The sequence below is a fragment of the Aquarana catesbeiana genome, linkage group LG01 (genome assembly GCF_042186555.1).
Source record: "Aquarana catesbeiana isolate 2022-GZ linkage group LG01, ASM4218655v1, whole genome shotgun sequence".
Taxonomy (NCBI): domain Eukaryota; kingdom Metazoa; phylum Chordata; class Amphibia; order Anura; family Ranidae; genus Aquarana; species Aquarana catesbeiana.
In genome coordinates this window covers 21,102,419-21,128,706 of record NC_133324.1, presented here as the reverse complement: position 1 = coordinate 21,128,706, position 26,288 = coordinate 21,102,419, and the positions used below count along the sequence as shown (strand labels likewise).

Below are 26,288 nucleotides of genomic sequence, written 5' to 3'. Positions count from 1 at the left end.
AACATGCCTCTCAGCAAATTCCTTGGGGTGTCTACTTTCCAAAATGGGGTCATTTGGGGGGGGTTTGTACTGCCCTGCCATTTTAGCACCTCAAGAAACGACATAGGCAGTCATAAATTAAAGGCTGTGTAAATTCCAGAAAATGTACCCTAGTTTGTAGGCGCTATAACTTTTGCGCAAACCAATAAATATACACTTATTGACTTTTTTTTACCAAAGACATGTGGCCGAATACATTTTGGCCTAAATGTATGACTAAAATTTAGTTTATTGGATTTTTTTTAGAACAAAAAGTAGAAAATATCATTTTTTTTCAAAATTTTCGGTCTTTTTCCGTGTATAGCGCAAAAAATAAAAACGGCAGAGGTGATCAAATACCATCAAAAGAAAGCTCTATTTGTGGGAAGAAAATGACGCAAATTTCGTTTGGGTACAGCATTGCATGACCGCGCAATTAGCAGTTAAAGCGACGCAGTGCCGAATTGTAAAAAGTGCTCTGGTCAGGAAGGGGGTAAAACCTTCCGGGGCTGAAGTGGTTAAATCAGTGACCACCAATAACATATCTCCTATGTTCAGTTACAGATGGCCTCATCGTCTTCCTGCTGCTTCTCTTTCTGGTGGTCCTTCCGTTGGTGGCCTATGGCTTCTATTACTGGTATCGAAAGCCCAATTCTCAGTTCAGCAAGTGGCTGAAGAAAAGCAAAGCCAAGTGCAGGTGAGGGGGTTTATACATTTCCTGCGTGTGTGATGTCATCAGTGTAAAGTCCGAGATTGAAGCTACACTTCAGAAGGTATTTGGCAAATTTGATTAAATGGTGCCCTGCAAAAACCAGATAAAAAAACAGATTAAAAAGAATTAGGAAGTCATCAGCACCTCTATCAAATGCATATCACATATTTTATTGTGAAGACAGTGTCACATAAGTCGAAGAATACCACTATTTCAGGAGCCTCTCAGAGTCCCATATGTCCAAAAATACCAAAGTTTGGGGCCTTACGTGGTCCCTTCCTGAAGGGCAAGTGTAAGAATACCAACATTTTAGGACCTCACAAGATCCCATAACTCCAAACATACGAACATGTCGGGGCCTTGCAGGGTTTCTTTCTGAAGACAAGTACAAGAACATACATTTTAGGACCTTGCATGATCCCTCAAATCCAAGAGTACTGATGTTTTGGGGCCTTGCAGGGTCCCTTCCTCAAGTCAAGTGCAAGATTACCAATGTTTTCAGGGCCTTGTAAGGTCCCTTCCTGAACGTTACAGATGGTGCCCTGCAAAAAACAGATATAGAAGGTATAGGAAGTCATCAGCATTTCTATGAAATGAATATCATATATTTCATTGTGAAGATGTTGTCACATAAGTCCAAGAATGCCACCATTTTAGGGCCTCTCAAGAATACCAATGTTTCTGGGCCACGAAGAAGTCCAAGAATACCAATGTAAGGATGTTAGAGTGCTGCTTTAAGATATATTAGATAGAATAAATGTATTTTGCTTTCTTATGTAGAAAATTAGAAGTGCAAAGATTATTTGCGAGCTATGTACTTGAACAGGATGTACGTGTGGTTAGCCTTACATTTTAATATAGACAATGAATAACAAAGTTATAACATGTTAGAAGTTGGGTGTCTGGAACATTGGCAGATTGCCTAGCATACGTGGTCACATATATATAAACTTATATTATGCATTTCGGGACCTTGCAGAGTCCCTTCCTGAAGGCAAGTCCAAGAATATTAACGTTTCAGAACCTCCAAGAATATTAACGTTTCAGGACATTGCCCAAAGGTGTTCTATTGGGTTGAGGTCAGGACTCTTGTGCAGGCCAATCAAGTTCCTCCACCCCAAACTCACTCATCCAAGTCTTTATGGACCTTTTTTTTTGTGCACTGGTCCAAATCATTTGGTGGAGGGGGGGTTATGGTGTGTTTTAGTTTTTCAGGGGTTGGGGTTTCCCCTTAGTTCCAGTGAAGGGAACTCCTAAGGCGTCAGCATACCAAGACATTTTGGACAATTTCATGCTCCCAACTTTGTGGGAACAGTTTGGGGATGACCCCTTCCTGTTCCAACACCAGTGCACAAAGCAAGGTCTTTAAAGACATGGATGAGTGAGTTTGAGGTGGAGGAACTTGACTGGCCTGCACAGTCAATACCCTATAGAACATCTTTAGGATGAATTAGAGCAGAGACAGGCCTTCTCATCCAACATCAGTGCCTGACCTCACAAATACTCTTTTGGAAGAATGGTCAAACATTCCCATAGACACACTCCTAAACCTTGTGGACGGCCTTCCCAGAAGAGTTGAAGCTGTTATAGTTGCAAAGGGTGGGCCAACTCAATAGTGAACCCTGCGGACTAAGACTGGGATGCCATTAAAGTTCATGTACGTATAAAGGCAGGTGTCCCAATACTTTTGATAATACAGTGTACCTGTAATAGAAGGCTGCACATGCTCACCTTTATAAAAGATATAAGAGAACAGCACATAAAACTGGACCCTCTGCAGCTGATGGACCCCGGAGTAGTCATAACCCCCTAGATAGTTCTATGTGGATATACTAAACTCCATATAACGGTGATTTATCTCCTTTGCAGAATGGGTAACGTTCCCCGCCAGCAGCCGCCCCGCGCTCAGGCCAAAACAATCTTCACGCAGCGCAGCGCTCCCCCGGCCGCAGCCCCGCAGGCCACACAGAAGGTAATACAGCCGCTCAACGCCATGAATGTAAATGTAATCATGTATAGAAACAGATTTATGTTTTCGGTTCTCAACGGGTTGGTGTATAAAGATATAAAGTGATAGAACAGCTTTTCCTTCAACTGTTCATTAACCACTCCCCCTCTCAGGACCTGCACACCCCCCTATGGGCCAGAGCAATTTTTACATTTCCAAAATGGGCCTGTTTATTCGGCAATAACTTTGTCAATACTTTAGATAACAAAGTAATAATTTTGGTGTGACAAATTAGGTTTTCTTTTGGCAATATTTGCAAAAAAATATTTTATTTTCTATGTAATCTATAGAAAAAGAGACCTAATATATATATATATATATTTTTTATTGTTTTGCCCAGTGTTATTTTTAAAAGATATTAGTTTTAGTTATGTATAATGTATATCATTTAAAATGACATTATGGGGTCTGTTTATAAAAAAATTAGCCTGGGCATTTACTCAGCCATCATAAATAAATCCTGTATTGTGTCTATATAAATCCTGTATAATAATAATAATAATAATAATATGTGTATTTCTATGATCATCAGCTCCATCTAGTGGACATAACGCAGTATGTTCCTGATTGCTGTATTTCATTAAAGTACCACATTATGGGCACTAGATGGCGCTAACTCTGATAAGTAATACATATATACTGTGTCAGAAACCATGAATCAGACTGAGACAGAAGTACAGTTAAATCACACTTGTTTAATAATAATAAAAAAAGGTAAACGGAGTAAACGTAGTCAAAACATAGCCAGAGTTCAGGAACCGGAACGGATAGTCAGACAAGCCAAAACGTCAGGGAGTCAGAGATGAGCGTAGTAGAACAGCAAGCAGGATCCGGAGCCAGAAGGGATGTCAGCCAAGCAAGTCTTTTAACAGGAACACAGGAAAGCGTCTCTAGAGATGTGACCAAGGCGAAGGCAGAGATCATCTGGACTGGACGGCTTAAAGCGGGGTTCCACCCAAATTTTTAACAATATCTGTATGTATTCTCCTTGCCTAGATGCTGACATGCCGTTTAAAAAAATTTAAATCACCGTAATTACCTTTTATTTTTCTATTCTTCTTTGCACTTCCTGGTTCTCCTCCCGTGGGAGTAGGCGTGTTTCTAGCCTCTCCCAGACTCCTGGGAGCTAGTCTCAGGCTTCCCAGGATGCCACTGAGCATGTGCGGGAATGAGCAGTGAATGCTGGGAGCACAGCATTCACCACATCCAGGAAATAAATGCTTGTGGGCTTCAAATGCCCACAAAGAAGATGGAAACCGCCTGCAGTGAATAATATAAGTTATTCTTTCCGACGAAATCTGACACAGGCGGACATATTACACACAATATGTGAGTATGTAATGCTGAGAAGAAAAGTTTGTGAATGAACTCAAAAAAAAAAAAACGATAGATAGGTGGACCCCCGCTTTAAGTAGGCAGGACTAATGAGCAGGATATCATCAACAGGTGAGTCACTGTGGAGAGATAGGAGCTGGCAATTAACCGACAGCTGAGCGGCCAGCTCTGAGAAGGAAGGGCTGAGCCCAGCCCTGACATACTGGGATTATTTGTAATGGCTGCGGGAATGCTAAGGCATTTGCACAGCAAATTTTTTACATATAGACCCCTAAATGTTTGTGGTAGATAGCATGGCAAAGTTGAAAATGAAAAAAATAATTGTAAATGTTAGTGGTATAAAAAAATAAAATAAAATAAAATGCATTAAAATAAAAAAATATAAACATTAATGGTAAAAAAGTACAGAATAAGAATAAATTTAATTGCAAAATTTTTGCCATTTAAAATTACATTAAGGGGTCTGCTTATAAAAAAAAAATAAAAAAAATAAAAAAAATAGCTGTGCAATAGACCGGGGCATTCTTGCAGCCATCATTGTGAATAATTTCTGTATTGTGTCTAATATGTGTATTCTTATGATCTTCACCTCCGTCTAGTCGCCATTTTGCGGTATGTTCCTGATTTGCGGTAATTCAGCACATTATGGCCACTAGATGGCGCTAACTATCATAATTAATACACATATTAGACACAATACTGGCATTACTTGTGATGGCATTCACACAGCAATTTTTTTTTTACCTATGCTGTAGACCCCTAAGTGTTTGTACAAAGCAAAGTTTAAAATGGAAGAAGACCCCCCCCCCCAAAAAAAAAAAAAAAAAATGCAGAAAAATGTAAAAGCAATTGTAAATATTCATAGAAAAAAATGCAATAAATTTTAAAAATATATAAATATTAACCACTTCAACACCTGAAGATTTTACCGCCTTAATGACCAGAGCATTTTTTGCGATTCGGCACTGCATCGCTTTAACTGACAATTGCGCGGTCGAGCGACGCTGTACCCAATCAAAATTGACGTCCTTTTTTTTCCCACAAATAGAGCTTTCTTTTGGTGGTTTTTGCTCATCTCTGCGGTGACCAACAATTTTGAAAAAAAAAAGCAATGTTTTTAACTTTTTGCTATAATAAATATCCCCAAAAATATATATATATAAAAAAAATGAATTTCTTCCTCAATTTAGGCCGATATGTATTCTTCTACATTGTTTACATTTCTCTGGCATTTCCCCATTCTTTAGAAAAAAAATTATCCGCACTCCGGTTGTTGCTCTTAAAATTTCTTCATTTCATTGAATAACCACAGTGAACAAACGCAGATTAACCACTTCAGCCCCGGAAGATTTTACCCCCTTCCTGACCAGAGCACTTTTTGCGATACGGCACTGTGTCGCTTTAACTGACAATTGCGCGGTCCTGCGAGGTTGCACCCAAACAAAATTGACGTCCTTTTTTTTCCCACAAATAGAACTTTCTTTTGGTGGTATTTGATCACCTCTGCGGTTTTTATTTTTTGCACTATAAATAAAAAAAAATAGCGACAATTTTGAAAAAAAAAAGCCATATTTTTTACTTTTTGCTATAATAAATATCCCCAAAAAATATATATATATATATATATATAAAAAAAAAATTTCTTCCTCAGTTTAGGCTGATATGTATTCTTCTACATATTTTTGGTAAAAAAAATCGCAATAAGTATATATTGATTGGTTTGCGCAAAAGTTATAGCATCTACAAAATAGGGGATAGATTTATGGCATTTTTATTATACATTTTTTTGTTATTAGTAATGGCGATGATCTGCGATTTTTATTGGGACTGCAACACTGCGGCAGACAGGTCGGACACTTTTGACACTATTTTGGGACCAGTGACATTTATACAGCGATCAGTGCTAAAAATAGCCACTGATTACTGTATAAATGTCACTGGCATGGAAGGGGTTAAACACTAGGGGGCGATCAAGGGGTTAAGTGTGTTCCCTCAGTGTGTTCTGACTGTAGGGGGGGATGGGCTACCTAGGACATGACAGAGATCGCTGTTTCCGATGACAGGGAACAGAAGATCTCTGTCATGTTACTAGGCAGAAAAGGGAAATGCCTTGTTTACATAAGCATTTCCCCGTTCTGCCTCCCCTCGCCGCGATAGCGTCCGTGTGACCTGCGGGCATGCTCCCACGAAGTGCGGCGGGCGCGCCTGCTATCCTGCTTTTGCGGACTGACGTACAGGTACGACAGTTTGCGCAGGAGTACCATTCTGCCAACGTATATCAGCGTGAGCCGGTCGGCAAGGGGTTAATGGTAAAAAAAAAAAAAAAAGTCAGAAAAAATAAATATAGCTAAGGGTAAAAAAAGGAAGGAAGGGGTTAAATGGGGCTGTTTAGGGTTAATTAAGGATTAAAAAATGGGATAAATAGGTGTAGGGGTTAAATTCTTACCATCGGCCTCCCCCTCACCTTACCTCGACTTCAGGGCCCTGGCACAGGCACACGCCGGATCACGAAGATTAGAGACTTGACATCATGTCTCAAGTATACAAAAGAAGGTGGGTTGGACCATCTCTGCCGACCAATCAGATACAAATACAATGCATATTATGATAAGTGTCTTAGATGACATATTTCCTTTAATATAAGGAGAAAACCTCCTTTATTCATTTAACCAATCATAATAATACACATATTATAACATATTTATTATTCATGATTTATTGAATAGCCTTAACCTAAAATGTTTCCATTAGACAGCTTCCTCTGGTTGTCTCGCTACTAGGCTATTCTTGAATTCATAACTTCCTCATTTTAAGTTTCAATTTTACTATATAATTTTCTCAAGTATGCTTAAAACAAACAGCTTCCAAACAAACCTTAAAGTAACACTCAGCAGCATGAAATATTATTCATAATTATATTAAACATGTATTTAACCCTGGTGTGTAATACGAAGCAATTGTCAGCTGTCATATTGACAGCCGGTAATTGCGTTGGGTGGTTGCGGCGGCAGAGGGACAGGAGCTGGACATGGGAGACACGTCCTAGAAACTTTGCTGAGTTTTTTTTTTTAGAACGTATCTCTTACAATCCTCATGTTGTTAAACTTTCTAAATTTTTGCCACTTCAAGATTTTCCTTAAGTTCTCTAATAAAGACACAAAGTCGACATTAGGTGAAGTTTTATGCATAAAGATGGATTGCATGAAAACTAACGTTAAAATCGGAGAAGAAAAAAATCCCCCCCGCCTTGAGAAACTTTCCATGTAAACAGGTGACAGGGCGGTGTAACTGTCTGTAAAATGTGTGATGAAAAACAGGCAGAATTTCCTCACAGATTTGATTTTTCTGGATACATATTAGCGGAAAATATGCAGAGAAATGGAGCGAAGCTGCTTTTGTTCAGTTCTTGCGTCCCTCGGCGGTTTAAGAATGTAATTTGAACAGGGCACCAGATGATCTCTGCTCGATAAAGGCTGCACTTTATTAATTTTTTTGCAGCTTCAATATTTCAGGAAATGTTTTGTGGCGGCTTCCTCTTGGATAGAATATTGTAAGTTGCGATTGGTGTGGGGATGTCTTTAGTGCTCATCGTTAACCCCTTCCATGGTGGAAATTTTCAGGAAGCAGTGATTTTAAAGAAGAATTTTTCAAACTTTTATTTTATCCTCCATATAGTGTATAGCGGTTGGTCCTGTTCTAAACGGCGGCCCGTTGTGGAGTAAAAGCTCCTCTTTATTGATGTCAGTGCTGGCTGTAGTCCCTCCCCAGTCTGAAGCCCAAGTTATAGGTGTCCCTATGGGTAGAGGTACAACCAGCACTGAGCTCCTGCCCCCCCTCTAAGATGACTGTTCTTTTACTATCATGAATGAAAACAGATGCTTCCCTGACTGCACTGATTGTTAGTTCATAATAGTAAAAGATCACTTGGCACTGCGGAGCTGTGTGATCCATCTGCACGTGCCCTGGATGTTTACAAGCAGCCACAGATAAATAGAAGCATACAAGGGAGAAATGGAAGTGCACCCCGAGAGCTGCTCAATTGCAAATGTCACAGGAAGGCTTCAGTTCCATCCCTGCCCGAATCACGCCCACTAACGCGTTTCACCGGTCTTGGGCTTAATCATAGACCCCTACAATTGAGCCCATAACGGGTGAAATGCGTTACAGTGCATAGTTCAGGAAGGTATGGAGCTGAAGCCTTTTTCTGACATTTGCAGCTGAGCAGCTCTCAGTGTAAACTTCCATCTCTCCTTTGTATGCTTCTGAGTATCGGGTAAGAAGAGCCCTGTGGGAGCTGCACCCAACAGTGACAGTGATTGAATCACTGGGTGACTGAACTAGCGGAGCTCAGAAAAAAGCTACAGTACATATTTGGTTGGGGTTCAGTCGCTGATAAATCACACAGCCCCATGGGACTAGGTGATCGTGCAATTTTCAGAACTGCCAGGGCTGCTACCATGAATGACACTGGCTGTTTATTCAAGAAAAGTGAGCACTGTGGGGCTGTGTGATCCATCTGCAGGTTCCCTAGATGTTTACAAGCAGCTGCAGATACATAACACAGCCCCACGACACTAAGTGATCTGTCGCTGTTCTCAATGAACAATCAGCACTGCCAGGGCTGGTACCATGATTAACACTGCCTGTTCATTCATAAGAGCGAGCGCTGCGTGACCTGTGTGAACCATCTGCAGGTGCCCTGGATGTTTATAAGCAGCCGCAGATAGATCACACAGCCCCAGGGTACTAAGTGATCTTTCACTTTTCTGAATGAACAATTAGCACTGTCAGGGCTGGTACCATGAATGAGACTGTCTGTTCATTCATAAAAAGCAAGCGCTGCGGGGCTGTATGATCCATCTGCCAAGGCTGTGGATGTTTAGAAGCAGCCATAGATAGATCACACAGCACCGCAGGCTGTGTGATCTTTTGTAAATGGTAGCACTACTCTCCAGAGGGGCCTCTTCTACCAGAAACCAGAGCTGTCACTCGCAAATCCATCTTCTTTCTACTCATGTTTTGGACAGTGGGGGGGCAAACTTTGGTGGGAGTCCCCTGTTGGGTTAAATAAAAGATCAAAACGTTTAGTTGGGCTTCTTCTTTAAAAGGCAGCCACTGATCCAAACCATGAGGTAGCTCCTGATGCTTAGCCTGTTTGGTCTACTCACACAAGTCTTCAGAGACAGGGCAAGCACTGAGGCAATGTCAATGGCTCTGAACCGGGAAAGTGTTCCACAGCTAACTTGGAACCAGAACAAGGACTGGCAAGTGCCTTACACGGAACCCAGTGCCTGAAGGTCACTTCCAGGCTATCCCCTCAATGTACAATCTAGTGACACTTCAAAAAATGCTCTAGTAAGCTACTACCATAGTGACCAGCTCAAGCAATAATGTCTTGATTGAAGAACAATGTTGAGGAAAAGATAAAAATAGATGGTCTTTTCCCAGCAGAGTCAACCTAGGACAATAGCAAAATACTTAGGCATGCTCAGTGGGAGGGGATATCCTGGGCTGGCCTATATTTTTTTTCGTTTGCCAGTGTCCAATCCTCCCATAGGCAGCAGTATAACATCAAGGTTATAGTCTTCCTGTGCTCCTCCATGGATGAGAAAGAAATAATGTTAGATCGGAACCTCAGGCAAAGCATTAAATACAGGGCTAAAACACATGGAATTAAGACAGCACCAGGAGACATACCGTAACAGGACCCTTGAAGATTAATTTCAATTAATTAAGTCACTGCATCATTTGCATTTGACCTGCCTGCTATAGAGAGGGATGAGTACATGGTTGATCATTTTTATTATTGTTACTCTCCATCCACACAGAGCTCTTGGAGTGTCTTTCATGGAAAAAGCAGTGTGTCAACAAGCAGTTCGCAACCGGTCAACATTGTGCGCCCTCTACACCCACCCTCCAGCCAAACGACCAAATCCTTCATACAGCTGAAGCCATCCAGACCACCTCCACCAGCCAAATTAACTCCCTTCATTCCAGCAAAACAGGAGAACCAGCTCAGCCAACTTCTACCTCCAAAGAAACCACTCCCCACCTGCCCTGTCCGCACTCCGCAGGTACTTTCAGCTTTCCATCCACTGAGAAAAAGTCAAAGAGTCCATCCACCCAAAAAGTTGTAATTTAAGTAGAGGGGTGGGGGATTGGTCTCTTTTTAGCTTCTTTTACTTCTTGATGAATCCAGTAGTGAGATCTTCAAAACCAGGGCCTGATTCACCATGAGGCCACATAGGCACGCGGGACTGCCAAGGGCAGCACCAGCAATTCTAATTTAAATTTTGCTCAATTTCTGTCTGTTTCATTTCTCTAAATCTGCTGTTCTGTCTCCAGCTAAATCCCCCTCGGAAGCCATTGCCTGGAAACCCAATACAGAAGAAGGACTGTTTACTTGTGATGACACCAGCCAACAGCAGACCCCCCATCACTCAATCCGCCACCCAATCTAAAGGACACCACCGGTAGGTATTGAATTCCCTGAAACCATACACCCTACTTAGCTGTAGTTTTGTTAAAGGTGCACATGTACTTTAAGTGCTATTGCAACTTGATCAGTCCCGTTTTCTCTTGCTCTGTGTTCTTAGGCCAAAACCAGGAAGCAAAGTTCAAGCAGCGGCAGCAGCGTTCCAGAAACAATGACATGCAAGGTACTTGTAGTGATTTGCTCCACCAAGGGCCAGGAGGGACAACGTCCTGACATTTGCACTATTAGGATGAGATTACCCCTTCACATCCTTGTTGAATGACATGTTCTCAGACTGGGTGAACATTGCTGAGAGAATAGAGAAGTGATGACCTTCAGACAACTGAGCCCACGATGTGGTGTACCACACTGAGAGGAACCTCACAAGCCTGTGGTCTTCCTGGTTTCCTCAGCCACCTCTGTAATAATAGCACTGAACCCTGGAATAATGTCTTCAGATGTGACTTATTGAAGGATATCTTGATGGGTTGTCTGTCGTACTGGACGTTTTCTAGAAGGACACATCTCCTTCTTCTGCGAAAGCGTTTTGTTCTCCATAACCAACCTAGACTTGTGGGACCACTAATGAGATCTTACGGAATTCTTGTCCTTGTGGCCAAGAAAATGAACATTCCCTTCTTTCATAAGGCCTTATTTCGGAATACATATTATTGAATTCCAGTCATGCCTTGCAACCATTGACCATGGTTATTGTCTTGTTTAATACCTTCATCATTTCCTATCAGAATTATACTCTGGTCTGGTCATGGTATAGCTAGTAGTAGTTACTCCACGTTCTACTAAACTTCTTCTGTAATCCTGAAGATGTTTCACAGCTCATACACAACTCATACATACAAGCTTTGTTGGATGAGTAGCTAAATGTCCTCAACATTTCAGAACAAGTCTAGTCGTATATGACTAACTACTACTAGGTGTCCCTCATAACTTCACCCCATTGCCCAACAAACCCTGCAGAAATGGTATCTGTTTGATTGAAAGCCCTCATTATGACTGCCATGACTACATGTTAAAGGATATAAAACATCTCAAATGGTCCATCTAGCCAATGGTTATGAGCTCAAGCATAAAGACGAAGAGGTGCCTTATGTCCTGTTGACCCAATATGATCTTTATTGGGTGTCTCAAGCATCCTATGTAGTTGAATCATGAGTCCTTCATGAACCAGCTAGCTGGGTACGTGGTTTCCACTCCTTCAAAAATGGTATCTGAATGAACCCCTCATTATGACTGCTAAGGCTACACATAAAGGTTATAAAACATCTCAAATGGTCCATCTCACCAATGGATGTAAGCTCAAGCATAAAGACAAAGACGTGCCTTATATCCTGTTGACCCAATATGATCTTTATTGTTGTGTGTCTCAAGCATCCTATGTAGCTAAATCATGAGTCCTTCATGAACCAGCCAGCTGGGTACATGGTTTCCAGACTTTCAAAAATTGTATCTGTTTGAGTGAACCCCTCATTATGACTGCCAAAGCTACACGTAAAGGATATGAAACATCTCAAATGGTTCATCTAGCCAATGGATGTGAGGTCACGAACAAAGACAAAGATGTACCTTAAATCCTGTTGACCCAATATGATCTTTAATGGTGTGTCTCAAGCATCCTATGTAGTTTAATCATGAGTCCTGCATGAACCAGCCAATTGAATACATGGTTTCCAGTCTTTCATGGATTAGGTTAATATCAGACATTATGAATGCGGAGACTCTTTGGTATTAAAGATGTTGGCATATCAGACATGACAACTTAAAGTTAACCTGCTTTGCCCATAGAGACTAAAGTAGGAGGGGTGGTATAAGAAGTCTGGGTATAAAATGTTTTCATACAAAGTTCACCCACGTTTCATGCAAGTCAATTGAAAAATTGTGTGAATCCTGGGTGAAGGCTGTATGAATCTTATGTGAAAACATTTATAAACTGACCCCTAAGTGGATCTATAGCCAAAACTGGTTTCTTCGCACTTGAATTGAGTAGGATATAATGACAAAAAAAATTATGGGGATTTATAACCCTCATTTACTCTATTCAAAGTTAAAGAAAATGTTTTTCCTTTAAAGCGGTAGTAAAGCTCCCTTTGTTATTTTTACCAACAGGTAAGCCTATAGTAAGGCTTATAATAAGGGTTACCTGTAGGGAAAATGAATATTTCCTAAATGTGCACCGTCTAGGAGATATTCACCCTGCATGCAAGCGCAGACGTCACCGGCGCATGCGCTCTGAAGGTCCAGCATACCATGCCGAACCTTCAGAGCTTCTTGCCGAAACCAAGGGCTCCCACGTGCACGCCAGCGTGGCTCCGGCCACTCACAGCGGAACCTGGAAGAAAGGCCGAGGGAAGATGTCAGACCTAGAAAATCCTGTGCCCTACCAGCATACTCTCTGTGTGAAAGCAGTGGTCTCTCTGCAGAGGTCTACCATGCCCCATGCTAAATCAGACGGTCTACTTCTTCAGAGAAGTGTATACTCACATGCAACCATATCCTTTAATTCATTCACTTTGTATGCAGTACCTATGGCTCCCGGGTGCTGAAATATGGTCATATTTTACGTAAGTTGTCCCAATATGTCCATGTGCAAGAGCCCTAATGCTGGCCATACACACTTTGTTTTTTTTTTTCTGATCAATGTACGATTCAATAAAAATGATTAAATCCGCAAACAATCAAATATAAAAAGCAACCACAGAGCAGAAAAGTCTGTCCCCTGCCAGCATGCTCGCTGTGTGAAAGCAGTGGTCTCTCTGCAGAGGTCTGGATGCTCCAAACACACAAGGATGGAAACAAAACTTTTTTTATATCATTTATAATAATTACTTAATATGACCCTTTATACAAAAATGTGTTTTTATAAAAAAAAATTTATTTACTTATTAAAAATTAATTATGAATGCCAATATTAAAAAAAAAGTATCAATACAAAATAAGTTAAGAGACTGAGACGTGATTGGTTGTGGCAGATGATGCGTCTCTCAGGCCATATTATTGTGTGTCCAATCATACCCGGATAGTATAGATTGTCAGTCTGTTATGTGTATCCTGCGGGTTTATAGAGGGGTCTGCACTGATATCCTCAGCCCGATCATAGGAATCCCCACCCCCCTTCCCGGAATCCGACCCCAGCCTGTTGCCCCAGGACTGCCAGGTACCCCACCCCCCAATATTAAGAGATGTTTACAAGGCTTGTGCTCTGTCTGAGCCAAATCTTCATGGGAAGTGCAAAGACTTTTTGTACTGCTATTTAATTGCGTGGTACTGAGAAATTTACTTTTATTAAAAATAAAGTTTTTTTATATATATACAGCTGCTGTGTGACGCGTTTCATTTCGGACACTTATATTGATTTACAGTGACTTCTATGCTGCTGGTATTGGAATTTAGGCATTCTCTTCAATATCTTCTTATATTGCATAGTGCAGGTCTGTAACTCTCCTCCAACTGTGTGCAAAATCATTGTACAGAGCAGGTAAGTATGTTCATTATTTTAACCACGTCAATACCGGGCACTTTCACCCCTTCCTGCTCAGGACAATTTTGAGCTTTCAGCGCTGTCGCACTTTGAATGACAATTACTCGGTCATACAACACTGTACCCAAACTACATTTTTATCATTTTGTTCCCACAAATAGAGATTTCTTTTGGTGGTATTTGATCACCTCTGCGGTTTTTATTTTTTGCTAAACAAACTAAAAAATACCGACATTTTTGAAAAAAAAACAAAAAAACTTTTTTCTTCGTTTCTGTTATAAAATTTTGTTTTCTCCTTCACTGACGGGCACTGATGAGTGGGCACTGATGTGCACTGATGAGGAGGCACTGATATGTAGAATTGATGGGCACTGATATGCAGCACTTATTGGCACCGATAGGTGGCACTGATGTGCAGCACTGATGGGCACTGACAGGGGGCACTGATGGACATTGACAGGCAGCACTGATGGGCACTGACAGGCGGCACTGACACTGACAGGAAGCACTGATATGCACTGACAGGCGGCACTGATGGGCACTGACCGGCAAGCACTGATTGGCACTGATAGGTGGCACTGATTGGCACTGACAGGTGGCATTGATGGACACTAATAGATGGCACTGATGGGTAGCACTGATTGGGCAGGTACTGACAGGTGTTAATGCTGGGCACTGATTGGCATTGTGATGGATACTGATTGGCACTATGGTGGGCACTGATTTGCACTGTGGTGGGCACTGATTGGCACTTTATTGGGCACTGGCAGGGGGTTATGATGGGGCACTGACTGGGCACTGATTGGCAGCTTATTGGTACATTTGATGGGGGCTGTGCTGATGATCAATGTGCTGATTATCAGCACAGACCCCCCCCCCCTCTGACAGGGAGAGACGCCAATTGGCTCTCCCTGTCAGCGAAAACCGAGGAATGCGGTTTACCAGCACTTCCTGGTTCACGTGATGATTAGCTGTGATTGGTCACAGCTGATCATGTGGTAAGAAGCCTCTGTCAGAGGCTTCTTATCACGATCGGAGATGCGGCGTGACGATCGCCGCGCTGCGTGCCACCTTGGGTGCGCGCTGGCATGTTATACTGCTGAACATCATATGACGCCCAGTCAGGATAACAGAACCACTTCCCGGACGTCAATCTGTTATAAGCCGGGTGGGAAGTGGTTAGAGAAAAAAAAAAAACAGGGCTTTAGAGCTATTTTAACCCGGTTCCTGCCCGACCTATGGGTGAATTACAGCAGGGCTGGCCTCCCATCTCTCCGGGTGGACCTCATATGATGTCCTCCAGGATCGCGCTTTGGACGCGGCCACGGGCCCTGCTTGGTGGTGCGATCTGTTACCGGTTGCGTCCACCGGACACAGGCGATGTCTGATCACTGTACCGGCGGCCCACTGGCCGTATCACGTGACCCACCTGTAACCAATCACAGCAGGTCACATTACAGTCGTGAACAATGGATGGCATCCTTTCATGCCATACATTGTATACAATTGTATTGCTAGCTGGGATTGGTCACACAGATCACATGGTAAAGACAGGGCCAATCACAGCCCATCTGTGCCATGTGATCAGCTGTGGCCAATCACAGCAAAACAAACCGAATGAATCAATTTAATTTGTTAAAATGCTTGAATATTTATTTATTTCAGGTATTTATATAGCCGCGTCAATTTACGCAGCACTTTACATATACGTTGTATATTCACATAAGTCCCTACCCTCAAGGAGCTTACAATCTAAGGTCCCGAACTCACATTAATACATACACATGCAAGGGACAATTTAGACAGGATCCAATTAACCTCCCAGCATGTCTTTGGAGCAATGATATTCATTGCTATCAGCAAACAATGTGTAAAAAATAAAAAATACTGAGCACTTCCCCAGAGTAGTACAGTGTTGCTATGGTAACATTATATCCTCTGGTCAAAGTGTGTTAAAAAAAAAATCATGAAAAAAAAAAATATATTAAAAATTGAAAAAAATTATTTTTTCGTACTATCACCAGTCAGTGTACCTGATCACCACCACACTAGATATATGATGACGCTGTACTGCACTGGTAACAGAATGTAAAAAAAAAAATAATACATTTTTTTCATTTTCCAAAAAACTTCAAACTCACCATGCCTCTTACTAAATACCTTGGACTGTCTACTTTCCAAAAAGGGGTCATTTGGGGGGGGGGGGGGTATTTGTACTCTCCTGGCATTTTAGGGGCCTCAAGAAATGAGATTGGCCGTCAGTACATCAGGATTGATCAGTTTTCACACTTATCTCTTAGTTTGTGAACTCTATAACTTTCCTGCAGACTAATCAATATACACTGATTTGGGTTATTTTTACTGAAGAATTGTAGCAGAATACATTTTGGCCTAAATTTCTGAAGAAAGATTACTTATTTGAAAAATGTTATAACAGAAACGAAGAAAAACGTGTTTGTTCTTTTCAAAATTTTGGTCTTTTTTTTGTTTAGCAAAAAGTAAAAAACCCAGAGGTGATCAAATACCATCAAAAGAAAGCTCTATTCATGTGAAAAAAAATTATAAAAATTTCAAATGGGTACAGTGTAGCGTGACCGCGCAATTGTCATTCAAAATGCGACTATGCTGAAAGCTGAAAATTGTCCTGGGCAGGAAGGGGGTGAAAGTGCCCGGTTTTGAAGGGGTTAAGGAAAAAAAATAGTGTGTGGGTGGGGCTCACTGAAAACATTGCTCGTTAATGCCTCCCTAAGCAGGCGGAGATTGCATCCATGTGAAAACAGCATTAAGGCGGTACTCCAATTTAGGAGTGATCAAAGCTACTGGTACAGAACAATTTGTGCAAACCACACATTCTTAACGGCACTCAGACTTCTACCGCCCCGGTGCAGCACTTTCTGAGGACACACTACAGAGCCTGTGTCCCACTCCTCCAGACCAGCCATCAGGTCACCTCACTCCTGGTGACCATACGAGACTACTCACTATGGTCCAACAACAAACTCTCTACATAACTCTGAGCTCCATACTCCTGAAGATCCTCTTCTCTTCCTTTCTCCCATGACATACAGGCTAGATCCACGGGGGGGGACTCCGTGATGCGATATCAGTCCCGTGTATGGGGCACCAGTTGCTAGAGAAGTGGCTAAGCTCAGAAACCCCCTCACTACCAGAGCTACGTAGGGGGTTCTTTACTGTAAGAGCAGCAAGGATGTGGAACTCCCTTCCACAGGCGGGGGTCTCAGCGGGGAGCATTGATAGTTTCAAGAAACTATTAGATAAGCACCTGAATGACCGCAACATACAGGGATATGTAATGTAATACTGACACATAATCACACACATAGGTTGGACTTGATGGACTTGTGTCTTTTTTCAACCTCACCTACTATGTAACTATGTAGCTCACGGCCATCCCTGCCAAGTCACACCATTCTTACCCTGGCTGGCAGCTATAGCACCCAAACATTCCTCTGGTTACTCATGGCAATGGCAATATAGCCTTTTACTCTTCAGACTCCACCACTTGTTAATCCTTATTAGTGTCCTCTTCTGAACTTCTCTTCTTCCCCCATTACAAGTCCGGTTCTTTTGTACGCCTTACATGCACCCCTTTTCCCAGAAACTTCAGCTCAGGCGCTCTATAAAAACTAGAAGGTTACTGAAAGTTTGTAGACGGGGTTGAAGATGGACCTTTCCTCCACGTTTTCCCATTTGTTGGGTGCCAAGTTTGGGTCATATGAGAGGACTACCCCCGGGGTGGGTTCTTCTGGGCTACACTAGGTTTTTGGGATAGGGTTACTGCAATACCTATGGGGGTACCTTTGCTCTCTGCTGTTTCCATTAATGCCCTGGTAGTGCACTTGACTTCTTTTAACTCCTTAGCCATTCAAACCCCTTTGTGTCAACTTGTGTGCATGTTATCAGTCCAAAATCACCAGGGTATGTAAACTTTTGATCAGGCTCATTTGGGTAGTTTCTGTTGCCATTATGATTTAAAATGAGTAAACACAGTTGATTGATAATAAATGGCTTCAGCCAAACACTAACCATGAGTGAAAGAAAAGTTTGTGTGTTATCATTCATATTCTCTGAAAAATGGCCAAGAAATCATAAATCCTGCCAGGGTATGTAAACTTATGATCACAACTGTATATATACACTATCTCACAAAAGTGAGTACACCCCTCTTATTTTTGTAAATATTTTCTTCTATCTTTTCATGTGACAACACTGAAGAAATGACACTTGTCTACAATGTAAAGTAGTGAGTGTCCAGCTTGTATAACAGTGTAAATTTACTGTCCCCTCAAAATAACTCAACACACAGCCATTAATGTCTAAACCACTGGCAACAAAAGTGAGTACACCCCTAAGTGAAAATGTCCAAATTGGGCCCAAAGTGTCAATATTGTGTGGCCACCATTATTTTCCAGCATTGCCTTAACCCTCTTGGGCATGGAGGTCACCGGAGATTCTCATCCTCTTCCACTCCTCCATGAGGACATCACGGAGCTGGTGGATGTTAGAGACCTTGCGTTCTTCCACCTTCCGTTTGAGGATGCCCCACAGATGATCAATAGGGTTTAGGTCTGGAGACATGCTTGGCCAGTCCATCACCTTTACCCTCAGCTTCTTTAGCAAGGCAGTGGTCATCTTGGAGGTGTGTTTGGGGTCGTTATCATGTTGGAATACTGCCCTGCAGCCCAGTCTCTGAAGGGAGGGGATCATGCTCTGCTTCAGTATGTCACAGTACATGTTGGCATTTATGGTTCCCTCAATGAACTGTAGCTCCCCAGTGCCGGCAGCACTCATGCAGCCCCAGACCATTACACTCCCACCACCATCCTTGACTGTAGGCAAGACACACTTGTCTTTGTCCTCCTCACCTGGTTGCCGCCACACACGCTCGATGCCATCTGAACCAAATAAGTTTATCTTGGTCTCATCAGACCACAGGACATGGTTCCAGTAATCCATGTCCTTAGTCTGCTTGTCTTCAGCAAACTGTTTGTGGACTTTCTTGTGCATCATCTTTAGAAGAGGCTTCCTTCTGGGATGACAGCCATACAGACCAGTTTGATGCAGTGTGCGGCGTATGGTCTGAGCACTGACAGGCTGACCCCCCACCCCTTCAACCTCTGCAGCAATGCTGGCAGCTCTCATACGTCTATTTCCCAAAGACAACCTCTGGATATGATGCTGAGCACGTGACCTCAACTTCTTTGGTGGACCATGGCGAGGCCTGTTCTGAGTGGAACCTGTCCTATTAAACCGCTGCATGGTCTTGGCCACCGTGCTGCAGCTCAGCTTCAGGGTGTTGTCAATCTTCTTATAGTCTATTCCATCTTTATGTGGAGCAACAATTCTTTTTTTCAGATCCTCAGAGAGTTCTTTGCCATGAGGTGCCATGTTGAACTTCCAGTGACCAGTATGAGAGAGTGAGAGCGATAACACCAAATTTAACACACCTGCTCCCCATTCACACCTGAGACCTTGTAACACTAATAAGTCACATGACGCCGGGGAGGGAAAATGACTAATTGGGTCCAATGTGGACATTTTCACTTAGGGGTGTACTCACTTTTGTTGCCAGCGGTTTAGACATTAATGGCTGTGTGTTGAGTTATTTTGAGGGGACAGCAAATTTACACTGTTATACAAGCTGTACACTCACTACTTTACATTGTAGACAAGTGTCATTTCTTCAGTGTTGTCACATGAAAAGATAGAAGAAAAGATTTACAAAAATGTGAGGGGTGTACTCACTTTTGTGAGATACTGTGTGTATATATATATATATATATATATATATATATATATACACACATATACACTATATTGTCAAAATTATTGGGACGCCTGCCTTTACACTCACATGAACTTTAATGACATCCCAGTCTTAGTCCGTAGGGTTCAATATTGAGTTGGCCCACCCTTTGCAGCTATACCAGCTTCAACTCCTCTGGGAAGGCCGTCCACAAGGTTTAGGAGTGTGTCTATGGGAATGTTTGACCATTCTTCCAGAAGTGCATTTCTGAGGTCAGGCACTGATGTTGGACGAGAAGGCCTGGCTCGCAGTCTCCCCTCTAATTCACCCCAAAGGTGTTCTATCGGCAGGGGTGCATGCCAGTCAAGTTCCTCCACCCCAAACTTGCTTATCCATGTCTTTATGGACCTTGCTTTGTGCACTGGTCCAGATCATTTGGAGGAGGGGGGATTATGGTGTGGGGTTGTTTTTCAGCGGTTGGGTTGGCCCCTTAGTTCCAGTGAAGGGAACTCTTAAGGTGTCAGCAAACCAAGACATTTTGGATAATTTCATGCTCCCGACTTTGTGGGAACATTTTGGGGACGGCCCCTTCCTGTTCCAACATGACTGAGCACCAGTGCACAAAGCAAGGTCTATAAAGACATGGATGAGCGAGTTTCTGCGTGTCTAGAAAGCCTACAGCAGCTTTCTGGACACACAGAAAAAAAGGTGTCCCTAAAAACGTTTTTGAAATGTTGGCAAATATGTAGCTGAACGTGTGACTGGGCCCTTTATAAATTCCAGTGAAAGTCTGATGTGCTGTATCTTTTTTTCCCTGTAGGTGGCAGCAGAGTTTAGACAATGTCATACACAAGGATATGTCTCGGCATGTCTGAAAATATAATATTAACCTCTTGCTTACTGGGCACTTAAACACCTCGGCCGGGTTAGCGCCCCCCCCCCCCCCTTTCAAAATTTAAAAAAAATGCAGTTTGTTAGATCTTTGTTAGATCAGGTTAGATCAACCGTTGTTAGATCTCACACAGAAGAAGCAATATTAACAGTTATTTGCTGGAGGGGGCTAACCCGTCATTCCCCCCCCCCCCCTATCAAAAAATTGACCAAACAGTTATCTATTTTGGAAGATATTTGTTAGATCCGGTAAGGTCAAGTGGTTTTAATGTTAGCTCTCACATAATTAGAGACTTATTAAGTGGTTAATGAGGGGGGGGGCTGCCCCCCCCCTTATCAAATTTCTGACCAAAATACATTCAGGCTAATAGATATTCGTTAGATCCAGTAAGATAATGAAGTGTTGAGTATAGCCTCACATACTATTCAGTAGTATACAGTATAAGAGTACCATCATCCAGATTGACATGTAAACATAAGGAAGGTGGAGATGTGGGGGCAGTTGCCGAGGATGGCCAATACACATAAACACCCAAAGGAATTAAATGGACTGTCTCGGTACTGATGCAATGACAAGATTGATACAATAAAATGCACATTTTTATTCTATAACAAAATACAAAAAGTGTTTTAAAATGGATATATGACAAAATATACACCACATATAACTAACTGACAACAGGTTCCCCCCCCCCGTAAAGTTTCTGTTAAGGTGGGGTATAAAGAATTCCTCAAAAATTCCTCTACCGGTTTCGAGGTATAAACCGCTTCTTCAGGAGGATGTGAGGTCTAAAAGAGAACAATGCATTAAAAAAGAAACAGTGCATAAAAAATGCATATAAGATATATACAATAATTGCAAGGTGTAATAAGTGTTACAATCAATGTTCATACAAGAAAGTCTGCTCACCCGGATGGACCGAAAACCAGCTAGCAACAGAATCCCAAAGTTTCCCCCCATGGCGGACAAGGGGGATTGTAGATGACCATCTCTAATTAGGGTAATATTGATCAAAATCAATATTGATAGTAGGTATATGAATGCTAAAGAGTGATAAGGTCCAGTGGTGAAAGAACCAGAATGTTGTCTATGTGTGTATGAGGACAGGGAGAGGAAGATGGGGGGGGGGAAGAAGAGGGGAAGAGGGACGGGAAAAGGGGGCGGGGGGAAGGGGGAAAGAGGGAAAGGGGGAGAGAGAGAGGGGGGGAAGGAAAAGAAAATAGGGAGGGGAGGAAGGGCACAGAGCAAGAAAAAGGAGGGAAAGAGGGGAAAAAAGGAGGGGGTGGGAAAAAAGGAAGCCCTTTGCCCTTCTGCCTCTGCCCTCCCTTTTTCCCCCTCCTTCTCCCCCCTTTCCTCTCCCTCCCCCTTCTCCCCTTCCCCTTCTACCCCCCCATATCGCTATGTCACCCCCTCTGTCTTCTCCCACACCTTCCTTTCTTCCCCTTCCCACTCTATCCTGTTCCTATGGGTCCCTCCCCCCTAATCCCCCCCCCCTTTTTCCCCCTTTCTTCCTTTTTCCCACCCCCTCCTTTTTTTCCCCTCTTTCCCTCCTTTTTCTTGCTCTGTGCCCTTCCTCCCCTCCCCATTTTCTTTTCCTCCCCCCCTCTCTCTCTCCCCCTTTCCCTCTTTCCCCCTTCCCCCGCCCCCTTTTCATGTCCCCCAACCCCCCCTGTCCTCCCTTTACACACATGGACACACATGGACACCATTCTGGTTCTTTCACCACTGGACCTTATCATTCTTTAGCATTCATATACCTACTATCAATATTGATTTTGATCATTATTACCCTAATTAGAGATGGTCATCTACAATCCCCCTTGTCCGCCATGGGGGGGGGGAAACTTTGGGATTCTGTTGCTAGCTGGTTTTCGGTCCATCCGGGTGAGCAGACTTTCTTGTATGAACATGGATTGTAACACTTTTATTACAACTTGCAATTATTGTATATATCTTGTATGCATTTTTTATGCACTGTTTCTTTTTTAATGCATTGTTCTCTTTTAGACCTCCCATCCTCCTGAAGAAGCGGTTTATACCGCAAAACCGGTAGAGGAATTTTTGAGGAATTCTTTATACCCCACTTTAACAGAAACTTTACGGGGGAACCTGTTGTCAGTTAGTTAGTTGTGGTGTATATTTTCTCATATATCCATTTTAAAACATTTTTTGTATTTTGTTATAGAATAAACATTTGCATTTTATCATATCAATCTTGTCATTGTATCAGTACCGAGAAAGTCCATTTAATTCCTTTGGGTGTTTAGGTGTATTGGCCATCCTCGGCAACTGCCCCCACATCTCCACCTTCCTTATGTTTACAGATCCAGTAAGATCAAGTGGTTTTAACGTTAGATCTCACATCATTTCAGAGATATTCCACATCAAAATAGAGATATTAGGTGGTACATAAGGACGGGTTAGCCCCCCACATGCCAAAAACCATCTAGACTAACAGATAATAGATTCTAATAGATTCTTTGAAAACATTTTTCGGCACACTGTGCTCAAAAGGTTGCCTACCTCCTGGTCTATCAGTTGTCATTAAAGATGAAAAATGGGCTGTGGAGCAAGACCCGCTGTCGCCCAAAACTATTTTCTCATTTTCGATAATCAGAGAAGGTAAGGAAAAAAGGATTGAAAAGGGAAGAGGAGAGAAGGGGGTGGGGGGAGAAAAGGTAGGGTTGGGGGGGTGAAATGGCGTTGGTTCAGGATAACTATGGTGAATGGGCTCCGGAACTTATCTGTGACATTATGTCCCATGAAGGGAAGTACCCTCCGCGGAAACGACAAACTGCTTCCATAGTCCCCAAGTTTTAGAGTATTTTTCCTGTTGGTGTTGTGCAATGAGTACCAGATCTTCCATCTTATTAATATCTTCCACCTTACGAAGCCAATCAGCGATGGCCGGTGGTGATTGTTTCTTCCAATGGAGTGGGATGCAAGACTTTGCCGCGTTCAAGAGGTGTCTTACAATGGAGTTTTTATAGAGTTTGGCTGAGGTGGTGGAGACATGTAGCAGGAAAAAGGCTGGATCACCAGGAATCTTATATTCCGTACATTTTTGTGTGGTTTCTCTGTCTCCCAGAAGTGGGTCAATTTAGGGCATGACCAAAATATGTGGAGTAGTGTTCCTCCATCCCCCTGGCATCTCCAACGCTGGTCAGTAGTTGCATGGCAGTATTTGTGTAAGAGGTGGGGGGGGTGAGGTACCACCTTGTTAACAGTTTATAGTTGGTCTCTTGAATTTTTGTACAAACCGATGATTTCAACGAAAATCTGAGGACATGTTGTATCTGAGAAGAAGTAAATGTACGCCCCAGCTTCCTTTCCCATTTGTTCAAGAACGGTAGGTGTGGTCCTTCAGCCGGACAGTTGAAGAGGGCGTATGTTTTGGATAGAACCTGTGGAAGGGAACCCTCTTCGGAACAGTATGCTTCAAAGGTCGTCAGGGGACGATTCAATCCCCGCGGATTAGGCAAAGTATTGAGAAAGTGTTGTAATTGTAGCGCTGTCCAAAAGGAAAGTTTGAAGGGCTCATTCGCACTTTGGTGGAAGGCCATTGACCTCCCGTTAGGAAGTGGGATGCCTGGACCCTACCTGTTTGGCGTAGGCTCCGAAACATCTGGGGTTCCAGACCAGGGAGGAACCGCAGGTTTTCTATGATAGGGAGCAATGGGGAATCAGGGGAAGAAAGCCGGTTCTGTGTGCTGACCTGGGAGCATATGCGGAGTGTCGTACCCATTATGGGGTGTGACTTCAGCACAGGTGGTAGTTGGTCATAGCACCACAGAGGCCCTGGCAGCGGAATGTCAGTCTGGGCCTGTTCCAGTTGTGCCCACAATTTAGAGCAGCGATGGCAAAATGTATTAAGTTTAAACTACTGCCACAGGGGCCTAACTTCTCATATAAATAACAAACTGTTATGTATTTATCTTAGATTAAATAAAACATCTCGCTGATCAAACTGCAACAAGCTTTTATCCCTACTTACATTGTGATTATTACTGATTTCTGCCATGGGCATGCTAGGTTTAATGCAATAATAACGTCATCTAGCAATTATCTACTAACCTGGATGTTTTTATTGCCAAAGAATTACATGTGTACCACCTAATATCTCTATTGTTATGTTGAACATCTCTGAAATGATGTGAGATCTAACGTTAAAACCACTTGATCTTACCAGATCTAAGGAATAGTATTATGCCCCGTACACACGGTCGGATTTTCAGATGGAAAATGTGTGATAGGACCTTGTTGTTGGAAATTCCGACCGTGTGTGGGCTCCATCACACATTTTCCATCGGATTTTCTGACACACAAAGTTTGAGAGCAGGATATAAAATTTTCCGACAACAAAATCCGTTGTAGGAAATTCCGATCGTGTGTACACAAATCCGACGGACAAAGTGCCACGCATGCTCAGAATAAATTAAGAGAAGAAAGCTATTGGCTACTGCCCCGTTTATAGTCCCGACGTACGTGTTTTACATCACCGCGTTCAGAACGATCGGATTTTCCGACAACTTTGTGTGACCGTGTGTATGCAAGACAAGTTTGAGCCAACATCCGTCGGAAAAAATCCTAGGATTTTGTTGTCGGAATGTCCGATCAATGTCCAACCGTGTGTACGGGGCATTAGCCTGAATGATTTTTGGCTAGAAAATTTGATAAGGGGGGGGCCAACCCATCCATATGTACCACCTAATATCTCTATTTTGATGTGGAATATCTCTGGAATAATGTGAGATCTAACGTTAAAAACACTTGACCTTACCAGATCTAAAGAATATTTATTAGCCTGAATGATTTTTGGCCAGAAAATTTGATAAGGCCCCACCTCATTAATCACTTAATAAGTCTCTAACTATGTGAGATCTAACGTTAAAACCACTTGATCTTACCGCATCTAACAAATAGCTTCCAAAATAGCTAACTGTTTGGTCAATTTTTTGATAAGGGGGGGGGCTGATGACGGGTTAGCCCCCCCCCAGTAAATAACTGTTAATATTGCTTCTTCTGTGTGAGATCTAACGCAAATAACGGTTGATCTAACCTGATCTAACAAACTGCATAAGATTTTTTCAAACATGGGGGGGCTAACCCGACAGAGGTCACTTAAACCCCCCTCCTGCCCAGACCAAATTTCAGCATTCAGCGCTGTCACTCTTTGAATGACAATTGCGTGGCCATGCTACAGTTTACCTAAATTATATTTTTATCATTTCTTTCACACAGATAGAGCTTTCTTTTGGTGGTATTTAATTGCTGCTGGGTTTTTTATTTTTTTGCTAAATAAAACAAAAAAGGACAGAAAATTTTGAAAAAAAACAAAAAACAAAACTGTTTTATAGTTTGTTATAAAATTTAGAAAACAGGTAATTGTAGATAATTTCTCCTTCACTGATGTGCGCTGATGAGGCTGCACTGATAGGCTGCGCTGATGGGCATTGATAGGTGGCACTGATAGGCGGCACTGATGGGCACTGATAGGCACTGATAAGGCGGCACTAATGGACACTGATAGGTGCCACTGATAAGCACTGATGAGGTGGCACTGAGAGGTGGCACTGATGATCACT

At 42.4% G+C, this 26,288-nt stretch overlaps 1 protein-coding gene across 2 annotated transcripts in view; it reads left to right on the top strand.

Moving 5' to 3' along the window:
* The window catches only part of LOC141130659 (disintegrin and metalloproteinase domain-containing protein 33-like), a 142,630-nt gene extending 128,752 nt beyond the window's left edge, over positions 1–13,878 (top strand). Inside the window, exons 19-23 of one of the 2 annotated variants that reach the window (XM_073618154.1) lie at positions 583–715; positions 2,600–2,702; positions 9,902–10,147; positions 10,419–10,546; positions 10,670–13,878. In XM_073618154.1, coding sequence (XP_073474255.1) covers positions 583–715; positions 2,600–2,702; positions 9,902–10,147; positions 10,419–10,546; positions 10,670–10,724 — 665 coding nt within the window. In that variant the 3' untranslated portion in view covers positions 10,725–13,878. Of the gene's footprint in view, positions 1–576; positions 716–2,599; positions 2,703–9,901; positions 10,148–10,418; positions 10,547–10,669 lie in introns of both variants that reach the window. The other variant, XM_073618153.1, reaches the window with a different exon arrangement.
* The last annotated feature ends 12,410 nt before the right edge of the window (positions 13,879–26,288 follow it).